Source organism: Hemiscyllium ocellatum, chromosome 20, assembly GCF_020745735.1.
Source record: "Hemiscyllium ocellatum isolate sHemOce1 chromosome 20, sHemOce1.pat.X.cur, whole genome shotgun sequence".
Classification (NCBI taxonomy): domain Eukaryota; kingdom Metazoa; phylum Chordata; class Chondrichthyes; order Orectolobiformes; family Hemiscylliidae; genus Hemiscyllium; species Hemiscyllium ocellatum.
This window is the reverse complement of record NC_083420.1, coordinates 41,206,243-41,220,232: the sequence shown is the minus strand read 5'-3', so window position 1 is coordinate 41,220,232 and position 13,990 is coordinate 41,206,243. Positions and strand designations below refer to the sequence as shown.

Sequence of the window (13,990 nt, the reverse complement as noted above, 5' to 3'; positions counted from 1 at the left end):
GCGGCGGAGACGAAGGAATTGGGAATATGGGATGGCGTTTTTACAGGGGGCAGGGTGGAAGGAGGTGTAGTCCAGGTAGCTGTGGGAGTCAGTCGGTTTATAATAGATGTCTGTGTTGAGTCGGTCGCCCGAGATAGAAATGGAAAGGTCTAGGAAGGGGAGGGAGGAGTCTGAGACAGTCCAGGTGAATTTCAGGTCGGGATGGAAGGTGTTAGTAAAGTTGATGAACTGTTCAACCTCCTCGTGGGAGCACGAGGCAGCGCCGATACAGTCATCGATGTAGCGGAGGAAAAGGTGGGGGGTGGTGCCAGTGTAGTTGCGGAAGATGGACTGTTCCACATATCCTACAAAGAGGCAGGCATAGCTGGGGCCCATGCGGGTGCCCATGGCAACTCCTTTAGTTTGGAGGAAGTGGGAGGATTGAAAAGAGAAGTTATTCAGGGTGAGGACCAGTTCAGTCAGTCGAAGGAGGGTGTCAGTGGAAGGGTACTGGTTAGTGCGGCGGGAAAGGAAGAAGCGGAGGGCTTTGAGTCCTTCGTGATGGGGGATGGAGGTGTACAGGGACTGGATGTCCATAGTGAAAATAAGGCGTTGGGGACCGGGGAAGCGAAAATCCTGGAGGAGGTGGAGGGCGTGGGTGGTGTCCCGAACGTAGGTGGGGAGTTCTTGGACTAAAGGGGACAGGACCGTGTCGAGGTATTGGGAGATGAGTTCGGTGGGGCAGGAGCAGGCTGAGACAATGGGTCGGCCGGGGCAGGCAGGTTTGTGGATTTTGGGCAGGAGGTAGAAACGGGCGGTGCGGGGTTGTGGGACTATGAGGTTGGAGGCGGTGGATGGGAGATCCCCTGAGGTGATGAGGTCCTGGATGGTCTGTGAGATGATGGTTTGGTGGTGGGAGGTGGGGTCGTGGTCAAGGGGGCGATAAGAGGAGGCGTCCGCGAGCTGGCGTTTGGCTTCAGCGGTGTACAGGTCAGTGCGCCAAACTACCACCGCGCCTCCCTTGTCTGCGGGTTTGATGGTGAGGTTGGGATTGGAGCGGAGGGAGTGGAGGGCTGCACGTTCTGAGGGTGAGAGGTTGGAGTGGGTGAGAGGGGTGGACAGGTTGAGTCGGTTGATGTCACGGCGGCAGTTGGCTATAAAGAGGTCGAGGGCGGGTAGGAGGCCTGCACGGGGTGTCCAGGTGGATGGGGTGTGTTGGAGGCGGGAGAAGGGGTCGTCAGAGGGTGGGCGGGAGTCTTGGTTGTGAAAGTAGGCACGGAGGCGAAGGCGGCGGAAGAATTGTTCAATATCTCGCCGCGTGTTGAACTCATTAATCCGAGGGCGTAGGGGAACGAAGGTGAGGCCCCTGCTGAGGACTGATCTTTCATCCTCAGAGAGGGGGAGATCTGGAGGGATGGTGAAAATCCGGCAAGGCTGGGAGCTAGGACCTAGTGTGGGACTGGAGCTGGAGCTAGAGCCTCATCTTCCGCCTGGGAACCCTCCAACCACAAGGTATGAATTCAGATTTCTCCAGCTTCCTCATTTCCCCTCCCCCCACCTTGTCTCAGTCGGTTCCCTCAACTCAGCACCGCCCTCCTAACCTGCAATCCTCTTCCTGACCTCTCCGCCCCCACCCCACTCCGGCCTATCACCCTCACCTTGACCTCCTTCCACCTATCCCACCTCCATCGCCCCTCCCCCTAGTCCCTCCTCCCTACCTTTTATCTCAGCCGGCTTGGCTCTCTCTCTCTTATTCCTGATGAAGGGCTTATGCTCGAAACGTCGAATTCTCTATTCCTGAGATGCTGCCTAACCTGCTGTGCTTTGACCAGCAACACATTTGCAGCTGAGGACAAAGTATACCCAGGGAAAGATGTTTAACTAGACAATTAAACTAGGTATGCAAACAACTGGACTGGAAGAGTGCTATGATGTATTAGAATGAAGCAACACATTGAAATATGATACTGTCAGAGAAGTGCTGAAGCCAAATAAGACATTAAACAAGTCAAGTTTAGAAATAGTGTACACTCAGATCTCGTAAGTATACAAGAGATCTTAGAAAGAAATGTTCTTTCAAGAATAAAATGGGTTACTGCAAATCATCAGCTATTGGATTCATTGCAACAAGAAATGTTTGTTCAAAATATTGTTGGATGCACTCAAACAGGAGCACTGTTCTAACAATTATGGTATGTTGTAGCAAATTGAGAGAACAAATAAATATTCAGGTTGTAGTCTTACAGAATTGTTGTTTTCAAGTAGGGGTGGAGTACAGCATTTAGAGATTTATAATAATGCAATATGATGCACTATCATTCTATACATTATCTTATGAATAGGTGTGTATTAAGAGGGAGGAATCTATTAGCATCCAATTCTGTTAATAGAATGTTAAATATCTAGAAGTTAAAGGTTAAAAAAAAGCAAACAGGTGTTGAAATCCATTTAGTTAATTGTATTCAAATATTAGTGAGTTTTGAGAAGATTTGTAGCTCAGGTTGAGGTTTTGGATGTAGGTTTGCTCGCTGAGCTTGAAGGCTCATTTCCAGACGTTTCCTCACCCTACAAGCTAACATCTTGAGAGGGCCTCAGGCAAAGCACTGCTAAAAATTACTGCTTTTATTTATATGTTTGGGTTTCTTTAGTTTGGTGATGTCATTTCCTATAGTGAAGTCACTTCCTGTTCCTTTTCTCAGGGAGTGTTAGACCCCCTCTACCACCCCCTGAGAAAAGAAACAGGAAGTTACTTCATGACAGGAAATGACATCACCAACCAAAAGAAACCCAAACTTATAAATACAAAGCAGGAATGTTCAGTAGTGCTTCACCAGAGGCCCACTGAAGATGTTGCCTAGTAGGGTGACGAAATGTCTGGAAATGAACCTTCAAGCTCAGCGTGTATTCAGATGTGTACATAAAGCAGAATCAGCCAAGTGATGGTTGGATTTTATGGTATGTGTTTGGATGAGATAAAACTCTCAGAGAAAGTGTACACTTTGTCGAAACACATAACTTCTAATGTATAACATGCCCAACATCATTGCCAATGTAAAATTCACTGTCTTTAGCCATACCTTGACAAAGATTTCAGGCCAGTTCTCATCCTCCTCATAGGCTGCCATGAGAAGATTACACGCAAGCACAGACACCAAACTATTTCCTTTGGCTTTGAAATTAATGGAGGCATCACGTCGAAGCAGACTGCACAAGGCCTAATGCAAACAGGGACATTAAGTAGCACGTTATCACAGATAATGCCACTTCTCCTTCCAACTTTCTTTTTATGCCTCCACTTTTCTGAAGAAGGAATGAACTTGAGGATCTAATAAAGTGGTATAAAATTTAGACAGACACAGGCCCTTCGGTTCAATAGGTCTATGCAATTGTTTATGCTCAAGAGCTTCCTCTCACCCTACCTTATTATACTTAGCCACCAGATATTCTCCTTCTCTCATGAAGTTAACTATTTTCCCTAAAAGCATCGACCCTTATATGGAAAACAATCCAGGATGACTCTCTGGTCCAATGCACCCACCAATACACACCATACAAATTTGATTTACCATGTGCTTATAGCCAGATCTTCAGTGTGAGCATTTCCCTGTGCCATAACATGAAATGCACCTTGTCATAAAAGGGAACTAGATAATTTCAGTCAAGATCAAATTTTTCCTCCTTAATCAAAATGGTAGAACCAAACCATATGGCCTGCACTTATGAAAATGTTTCAATTCAAAATCAATCTACAGAACCAATAATTTGGCAAATTAGTAGTCACCTTATTGAAAAGGTTCCCTCGAGAAATGCTTGAGCATTTGGTATTAATTCAAATGTCAATTATATTTCCTTTAAGGAAATAATGTATTTTTGGGATACAGTATACAAATATTCGTAACATAACATGTGAAATGTGTTGCATGTTTAGGAGGAACTTGTAAATTTAAAATTGATGATTCCCAAAGCTCTCCACCAATGGAGTTTTCTCACCTCTTACATTAACTGCTGGAAGTCGCTTGCTATAACTATTATTAAAAATCAACAATTATTACTGTATCAGTTAACCATCAAGATGGCTGAATGTGAACTAGGGGGCTTTTGTGGTGCAGTAGTAGTGTCCTTATTTCTGAGCCAGGAGGCCCAGGTTCAAATGACACCTGCTCCACAATTGTGGAATAACTTCCCTGAACAGGTTAATTCGTAAACAGCTGAATGTGAACTAGGTGGAGGTTCCTCTCTCCACTTGCAACACCTTACCTCAATTACACCCTCTGTTGCAAAGATGTTGGGTTTGATTTTGGCCAAGTACATAAGACTCAGAAATAGTGTAGTGTCTGGCTTCACTCGGTTGAGTTTCATCTGTTTAACTGCTCCACACAGCAGTCCCTCAATGCAGTCATCATTTCCTTCCAACTCTGCCGCCTCTATTTCATCCAGTAACGACGCTGGGGGAACTGCAGTAAAGAAAAATCAAATCACTGACTCTTCTGATACAAACAGTCTTTGAAAAGTTTGTGCGAAGATTTGTAGCTCGGGTGCTTGTTGTAGTGGTTCTGTTCGCCGAGCTGGAAGTTTTTGTTGCAAACGTTTGCTCTGGAGCCTCCTGCGAAGCGCTTCTTTGATGTTTCTTCCGGCATTTATAGTGGTCTGTCCTTGCCGCTTCCGGGTGTCAGTTTCAGCTGTCCGCTGTAGTGGTTGGTATATTGGGTCCAGGTCGATGTGTTTGTTGATGGAGTTTGTGGATGAATGCCATGCCTCTAGGAATTCCCTGGCTGTTCTCTGTCTGGCTTGCCCTATGATAGTAGTGTTTTCCCAGTCGAATTCATGTTGCTTGTTGTCTGAGTGTGTGGCTACTAGGGATAGCTGGTCGTGTCGTTTCGTGGCTAGTTGGTGTTCATGTATGCGGATTGTTAGCTGTCTTCCTGTTTGTCCTATATCGTGTTTTGTGCAGTCCTTGCATGGTATTTTATAAACTACATTAGTTTTGCTCATGTTGGGTATTGGCTCCTTTGTTCTAGTAAGTTGTTGTCTGAGCGTGGCTGTTGGTTTGTGTGCTGTTATGAGTCCTAGGGGTCGCAGTAGTCTGGCTGTCAGTTCTGAAACGCTCCTGATGTATGGTAGTGTGGCTAGTCCTTTTGGTTGTGGCATGTCCTCGTTCCGTGGTCTATCTCTTAGGCATCTGTTGATAAAGTTGCGCGGGTATCCGTTTTTGGCGAATACCTTGTATAGGTGTTCCTCTTCCTCTTTTCGCAGTTCTGGTGTACTGCAGTGTGTTGTAGCTCTTTTGAATAGTGTCCTGATGCAGCTTCGTTTGTGTGTGTTGGGGTGGTTACTTTCATAGTTTAGGACTTGGTCTGTGTGTGTTGTTTTCCTGTGTACCCTTGTGGTGAATTCTCCGTTCGGTGTTCTCTGTACTATCACGTCTAGGAATGGGAGTTGGCTATCCTTTTCTACTTCTCTCGTGAATTGGATTCCTGTGAGTGTGGCGTTGATGATCCGGTGTGTTTTTTCTATTTCCGTGTTTTTGATGATTACGAAAGTGTCATCGACATATCTGACCCAGAGTTTGGGTTGAATTTGTGGTAGGGCTGTTTGTTCTAACCTTTGCATAACTGCCTCTGCTATGAGTCCCGAGATTGGTGATCCCATGGGTGTTCCGTTGATTTGTTCGTATATCTGATTGTTGAATGTAAAGTGTGTAGTGAGGCACAAGTCCAGTAGTTTAAGTATGCCGTCTTTGTTGATAGGTTCCGCCTCCTGTTTTCTGTTATGTATGTCCAGTAGGTTGGCTATTGTTTCTCTGGCTAGGAATCTGATTCAACAATCAGATAAGGTTTGTTCTAACCTTTGCATAACTGCCTCTGCTATGAGTCCCGAGATTGGTGATCCCATGGGTGTTCCGTTGATTTGTTCGTATATCTGATTGTTGAATCATCACACCGGATCATCAACGCCACACTCACAGGAATCCGATTCACGAGAGAAGTAGAAAAGGATAGCCAACTCCCATTCCTAGACGTGATAGTACAGAGAACACCGAACGGAGAATTCACCACAAGGGTACACAGGAAAACAACACACACAGACCAAGTCCTAAACTATGAAAGTAACCACCCCAACACACACAAACGAAGCTGCATCAGGACACTATTCAAAAGAGCTACAACACACTGCAGTACACCAGAACTGCGAAAAGAGGAAGAGGAACACCTATACAAGGTATTCGCCAAAAACGGATACCCGCGCAACTTTATCAACAGATGCCTAAGAGATAGACCACGGAACGAGGACATGCCACAACCAAAAGGACTAGCCACACTACCATACATCAGGAGCGTTTCAGAACTGACAGCCAGACTACTGCGACCCCTAGGACTCATAACGGCACACAAACCAACAGCCACGCTCAGACAACAACTTACTAGAACAAAGGAGCCAATACCCAATATGAGCAAAACTAATGTAGTTTATAAAATACCATGCAAGGACTGCACAAAACACTATATAGGACAAACAGGAAGACAGCTAACAATCCGCATACATGAACACCAACTAGCCACGAAACGACACGACTAGTTCAGCTATCCCTAGTAGCCACACACTCAGACAACAAGCAACATGAATTCGACTGGGAAAACACTACTATCATAGGGCAAGCCAGACAGAGAACAGCCAGGGAATTCTTAGAGGCATGGCATTCATCCACAAACTCCATCAACAGACACATCGACCTGGACCCAATATACCAACCACTACAGCGGACAGCTGAAACTGACACCCGGAAGCGGCAAGGACAGACCACTATAAATGCCGGAAGAAACATCAAAGAAGCGCTTCGCAGGAGGCTCCAGAGCACTGATGATGTCTCCTAGCCAGGGGACGAAATGTTTGCAACAAAAGCTTTCAGCTCGGCGAACAGAACCACTACAGTCTTTGAAAAATTTAGAATCAAACCTCATGACAAAAGATGGATGTCTTTCATTCATATTTGCAGCCCAGGCTCGCTCAAAGGTTAAGCCAGTCTACCGAACAAAGAAATCATTGCTCAAATTCTGCAATTAATATCAGAATCTGTGATTCTTAAGTGTGAATACTGCTGTTCTCATGGGCACCCAGTATAAGATATACAGCGATCAAAAATAAAACTTGTCCCACAATGGACTTTAAGTTTATAAATTATGAAGCTGAGTAGATAAATCGCATGTGACTCAAACAGTAAATCATAATGTTTACTGTAGATTTATTCATCTGAATGGATCACTATATTGCAATCTCAAACTTTCTCAACTCGTCTCCATTTCCTGTTCCCCATTATTCTTTCCCCAGCCTTATTCTTTTAGCCTCTCTCTTCCTTTTTATTTTTTTAAAGAAGTTCTTGCCATTCACCTTAACATTACTTGCAAGTTTATCCTCAAACATTATTTTCGACCTCTCTTTTGGTATCTTTTGTTAGTATTTGAAACTTTTCCAATCCTGTACCTTTGCACGAATTATAGAATTCCTACAGTGTGGAAACATTTGGCCCAACAAGTCCACACTGACCCTCCAAAGAGTAACCCACCCAGACTCATTCCCCTATTACTCTATATTTTACCCCTAGCTAATGCACCTAACCTATACATCCCTGAACACTTTGGACAATTTAACATGGCCAATTCACCTGACCTGCACATCTTTGGACTGTGGAAGGAAACCGAAGCACCCGGAGGAAATCCACACAGACACGAGGAGAACACGCAAACTCCACACAGACAGTCACCTGAGGCTGGAACCGAACCCAGGTGCTGTGAGGCAACAGTACTCACCACTGAGCCACTGTGCCACCCTCTCTTATGTGACCTCTTTTATTCCAGTGGTATGTCAGAGACAAGGGGATGTACACAAAGCTGTTCTGATGAACAGTTCCATGTCTGAAAAGGATCACGACATTACATACGTTCTGTGTGTTTACAAGGTTTCTTGTGAAGTTGAGGATCTCCGTACTGCACTACGATGCATTGAAACTAATTTTTAATTTCTTGTCAATTACCTCCTTGTAATTTTTCACTCTGTTATCTATTAGAATCTAATTGGAAATATATTTGAGACAGGTGTTTCCAAAACAGGATCAAAGGACTCCTGCTCCCTCTATTCTGGGACCTCTACACTTTATGATTTTTATAAATGATGTGAATGAGCAAGTGGAAGGGTGGGTTAGTAAGTTTGCCGATGACACGAAGGTTGGTGGAGTGGTGGATAGCGTGGAGGGCTGTTGTAGGTTGCAATGGGACATTGACAAGATGCAGAACTGGGCTGATAAGTGGCAGATGGAGTTCGCTCTGGAAGAGTGTAAAGTATTTCATTTTGGAAAGTCAACTTTGAATACAGGGTTAAAGGCAGGATTCTTGGCAGTGTGGAGGAACAGCGGGATCTTGGGGTCCGTGTCCATAGATCCATCAAAGTTGCCAACCAAGTTGATAGGTTTGTTAAGAAGGCATATGGTACGTTGGTTTTCATTAGTAGGGGGATTGAGTTTAAGAACGGCGACGGTATGCTGAAGCTCTATAAAGCCCTGGTTAGACCACACTTGAAATATTGTGTTTAGTTCTGGTCGCCTCATTATAGGAAAGATGTGGAAGTTTTAGAGAGGGTGCAGTGGATATTTACCAGGATACTGCCTGAACTGGAGGGCATGTTCTATGAAGAAAGGTTGGGGGAGCTAAGGCTTTTCTCATTGGAGTGATGAAGGTTGACAGGTGACTTGATAGAGTTTTACGAGATGATGAGGGGCATAGATAGAGTGGATAGCCAGAGACATTTTCCCAGGGTGGAAATGGCTACCACGAGGGGCCACAATTTTAAGGTGACTGGAGGAAGGTTTTGGGGCGATGCCAGACGTAGGTTCTTTACACAGAGACTGGTGACAGCATGGAATGCGTTGCTAGAGGTGGTAGTAGGGTCACAGATACATTAGGGACATTTAAGTGACTCTTGGATAGGCACATGGATGATAGTACAATGAAGGGTATGTCGGTTAGTTTGATCTTAGCGTGGGATAAAAGGTCGGCACAACATCAAGGGCCAAAGGGCCAGTACTGTGGTGTACTATTATATATTCTATGTACATTTTTACTTGTGCAGGAAGAGATATTTAGAGCACTCCTTTTTGGGATTGGTCTTAATCAAGGATCAGGGATCTTGATCAGCTGCAAATGGGAATCCTGATGGCAGTGTTGCATGTCTAGTGCAAGGGTTAAGGACATCTCCTCGAGACTGAAGAGGAATTTTGAGAAGGACAGGAGAGATCCAGTCATTATTGTCCACACTGGTATCACCAACATTGGTGGGTGTAGGAAGGATATTTTACTGAAAGTTTTGAACACTTAGGAGTGAATAATTACTTCAAATAAAGATTGTCCAAACTAATAATCACTAGATTGCTGCCTGATTCATGGACAAATCAGCATAGAGTAATTAAAATCAAGAACCAAAAGCATAGCTCAGATTGGTGTGAGTGGAATGAGCACAGAGTAGAATGCTGTTTGTCTTTCCAAACACTCCCTGTCCTGTTAATAATCTTCAACAGTCAAATGCAGGTGTCCAAAATGTCCCTCTTGGGACAGTGCCACGTAGAGCATTCATCAAGCATACAATACTTCGAACAACAAACAGCCAAGTGGAGATGGAGATAAGACTATATCAGTGCTCAATGTTCAGAGATTTTGCTTAACAAAGTAAGGTATTTCTATTATTTGCAAAAAATTATACAGCTACCAAATAAATAGGGTTTTAAAATGCAGAATTTTTGGTATTGCCATTCCTACTCAAAAACAATAGACAGCTTGGCTTTAATCAAATCAAGGCAGTGTTTATAACCAAAATTGTCTAGAAACTATGTTAATCAGGCTCAGGAAACTAACTGGGCGCCATTGTCCCCTTTTTCACTGACTTCCCAAATAACCTCGTCGTCTCCCAAGGTGAGCATGTACACTTGGGTTTGCACGACTCAACGTTTTTCTTTTATTCATTATATTCTTAAAATGTAGTGCTGAGAATCTGTAACAATATTGATGTTGAAGTCAAACCAACACTTTTTAAAAAGTTTCATCATAATATCCTTGCTTTGCTGTTTATATCTCTATGTCCATATCCCTTTATCACCACGTTATGGGCGGCACGGTGGCACAGTGGTTGGCACTGCTGCCTTACAGCACCTGAGACCCAGGTTCAATTCCCGCCTCAGGCAACTGTCTGTGTGGAGTTTGCACATTCTCCCCGTGTCTGCGTGGGTTTCCTCCGGGTGCTCCGGTTTCCTCCCACAGTCCAGACATGTGCAGGTCAGGTGAATTGGCCATGCCTGTAGTGTTAGGTGAAGGGGTAAAGGGAATGAGTCTGGGTGGGTTGCTCTTTGGAGGGTCGATGTGGACTTGTTGGGCTGAAGGGCCTGTTTCCACACTGTAAGTAATCTAATCTAATCTAATCATCTATTTCCCCTGCTATTTTCACAAATTTCTCCACATATACTCCAAGTAGGTCTGATCCTGCATCTCCTTAAAAAGCTTACTTTATAGTTCTTTTCCTCATTTGCCCCAGCAAAATCTATTATTTCACAACACAAACATTTAATCTGTTCTTCATCTGTCCATATTCTCTTGAATTCTATGACTGTTATTCTTATACCAATTACAAGTGCTTTTTTTTTAAATTTTGGGAAGTAATGACTCAGAGTTACAAAACATGCAATGAATTTGATGTCAACACAGTGAAAATGCTCCGAAAAGCAAGAATGTGCTATTCTTAATCTCAGGTATTAGATCATGCATCAAGGTGCGCATCACTCAATACCCTGCAGCCAACACTTGCCTTCAATTGGTACAACAGATGGCTCTTTAATAGAAGGCGATATGGCCCGTTTCTCTGCGACTGCAGCCTCTGCCAGGCGTCCAAGCGCACTCAACGGTGGAGTGGAAGAGATCTTCGGGCGTTTTGAGAGGCCAGACGCGGAAGCCATGGCCGACGAGCCCTCACGTTTCCTATCAGACTGTAATCCTGTCTGTGCTGGCTTCAGCAGTGTTCCTGACGCCTTGGCATCGGATGCCTGGTTCTTCGAACCCAACGCTATAAAGTCCCCAGGGGGTGGATGTCCTAACATAAATTTTAAAAATACAAGAGAAACAGAGACAGGTGGTGTTACATATGAAAAGAGGTTGCAGAGTGGTCTTTCCATCTATTAACCTTAAAGTGAATTCCAGTAAGGCAAATTTAAAATTGAACATCAAAAATGATAACAGAGATTACATACATGTTAATGATGTTTTTACTAAATTTAGAGGAGTTTTCCTGCTATGTTGACCTTTCAACCAGCCTAGGAAAACAGACGGAATATCTCATCTTTCTGCAAAATCTCTCAAAAGTGAAATTGATCTTTTTTTTAAGGGAAGGGCATTCAGGACTACAGAACAAAGGCTGGGAGATGGAATTAAGACCAGCCACAAGCTATACAAATGGCAATACAGGTTCAAGGAGCTGAATAGCCTCCTCTTGTACCAATCTTCGGGGTACAGTTCCGAATGAAGTCATAGAGATGTACAGTGTAACACCAAATATTCATACATCCATGGCATTAATGCTGCCCTATCTCTCACCGCAGTTCATTGTAAAGTTTGAGAACTGTCCCTCTCAAAATCTCTATTCAAGTTTTGAGGGAATTGAACTGAATTTATTGTCACATTACCAAGGCAGAGTGAAAAGCTTTGCCTTGGGCGCAATGCAAGCAGATCACAGAGTTAAATAGCATTGATAATAATAGGCAAACAGTAACAAAACAAAAACACAGGTACAGGCAAATGCTAAGAATTTGAGAGTCCATTCAGTATTATAACAACAGTAGGGTAGAAACTGTTTCAAAACCAGCTGGTGCATGTGTTCAGGCTTCTGTACCTTCTCCCCAATGGTCGAGGTTGTAGAAAAACATTGCCAGGATGGGATGGATCTTTGAGAATGCTGGCCGCCTTTCCTTGACAGAGGGCCCAGTGGATGGATTCTATAGATGGGAGGTTGGCCTTTGTGATCATCCGGACTGAGTTCACCACTGTCTGTAACCGTCTCCAATCTTGAATGGTACAGTTGCCATACCAGGTAGTGATACATACAGACAGAATGCTCTTTATGGCGCACCTATAAAAATTGGCAACGGTATTCACCATCATGCCAACGTTTCTCAGCTGCCTGAGGAAGAAGACAGATTGTTGGGCCTTTGTAACCAGCGCACCTGCATGAAGAGTCCAAGAAAGCTTGTTGTTGATGACCACTCCCAGGAGCTTGACACTCTCCACTCGTTCCACCTCTGTGCTGTTGATGTGTAGGGGGGCATTCGTAACATCCTGCAGAAAGTCAATAATGAGTTTCCTTGGTTTTGCTGGCATTGAGAGCTAGGTTGTTCTCAGTGCACCATTTTTCCAGGTTTTCCACCTCCCGTCTGTAGTCTGTTTCGTCACCATCTGAGATTCGGCCAACAATGGCGGTGCCATCAGCCAATTTATAAATGGCATTAGTCTGATATTTGGCGATGCAGTCATGGGTATACAGTGAGTACAGTAAGGGGCTGAGTACACAGTGTTGAGTGTTCAAAAGAATGAAATATTATCCCCCACTCTTCGCCGTTTGTGGCTTGTGCATCAGGAAACTGAGGATCCAGTTGCAGAGAGTGGGGCTTAGTCTGAGATCACTAAGTTGAGTAATTAGGGATTAAAATCTGATTGAACAGTGAGTGAGTGAGGTCAGTTATAGAGTGTGACCAGTGAGTGACCAATGACTGAGCAGAACCACAATAATTAGGGATTAATTATGGGAAAGATAAAAGTGAAAATGACTATTACCTGCTTCCAGACAGCTCTTTTCAGAATTTGGTAATAGTTACACTAAAGAGCAAACATTTGGCAAAAGAAAATAAATCTACATAAGATGCCTCACTCACCACTAGGTTTGGCACTGCTGGGGCGCCGGATTGCCACTGCCTTTGCCCGGTTCATCCTGGTAAACTATACACTTTGCTTTCCCTTGTTTTTATGAATGCGTGCAGCCTGTCAACAATAAATACAAATGGGATAAAGACAATCAAAAGCAAAAAATAAATCCACAGGTGCTGGAAAATGTGAAGTAAAATGATAAGGTTTCAATGATCCATTCACATCTGGAAAAGGTGATCTTTGTTTTGGGCGTGAACCTTTTGACTGAATTATGGATCTACCGTCAAAAATACTAATATCCAGACTGATCAAGTTATTTAAAACAACCTTGGTACTGAAAGTGGAAGATAGTTGCATTGTCAAGCAAGTTTTAAATTTACTTTAAAAAGCCTTTCACTATGTACATGCTAGATTCGTAGCCCATGAAGTACGCCAGATTGGAGCACTCAATGACAGTCCTGACGTTTATACATGGGTATGTCGTGGGTGAAAACCCCACTCCAGGTTAAAAAGGAACATTAAAACCCAGGGGGGCACACAATTACTGGTTTGAGAGAGTGCTACACGATTAGAAATGGTACATTTTAAGTGAGATATTCAATTAAAGCCTCACCTAACCCTTCAGGTGGATAAGCAGAAGCCCACAGTGACTTGTACAAAGGACAGGGCTTTTCCCTCGTGTGCTGGCTCTGGGCAACTAATATATGGAAGTGCACATCAGTATCAGTGTCACAGTGCTGTTTGTGGGATCGTGCTGAACTCAAATTGCCTGCAGGGTTCCCACATCATGACAGTGTCTACACGTCTTTGGCTATAACACGCCTTAAGGATGTGAAAGGCGCTATGTAAATGTAGATCAGTCTTCTAAACCGAATTAAAGGGCCAGTTAACGCTCACAAGGCAAATTGTAGCCTCCGTACAGTGACCGATAGGCGATCAGCCTCCCCGAGGCCCGGCTGTCCCTCTACCTTCCCGGGGTCAACGCCTTCCTCCCTCCCTATCCCGGTGCCGCGCTGAACTCTTCCCCTCCCACAGACACACACATTCTCAGGGAAACAGTTCCA

General features: G+C 44.1%; 1 protein-coding gene across 2 annotated transcripts in view; it reads right to left on the bottom strand.

Annotated features, from left to right (window-relative positions):
- ints1 (integrator complex subunit 1) overlaps positions 1-13,936 on the bottom strand; it is a 124,195-nt gene extending 110,259 nt beyond the window's left edge. Inside the window, exons 1-5 of one of the 2 annotated variants that reach the window (XM_060840789.1) lie at positions 13,540-13,936; positions 12,935-13,040; positions 10,822-11,103; positions 4,237-4,433; positions 3,057-3,194 (exon numbers count right to left, since the gene is read on the bottom strand). In XM_060840789.1, coding sequence (XP_060696772.1) covers positions 3,057-3,194; positions 4,237-4,433; positions 10,822-11,103; positions 12,935-12,989 — 672 coding nt within the window. In that variant the 5' untranslated portion in view covers positions 12,990-13,040; positions 13,540-13,936. The remainder of the gene's footprint in view (positions 1-3,056; positions 3,195-4,236; positions 4,434-10,821; positions 11,104-12,934; positions 13,041-13,539) is intronic. The other variant, XM_060840790.1, reaches the window with a different exon arrangement.
- Positions 13,937-13,990: the final 54 nt, after the last annotated feature.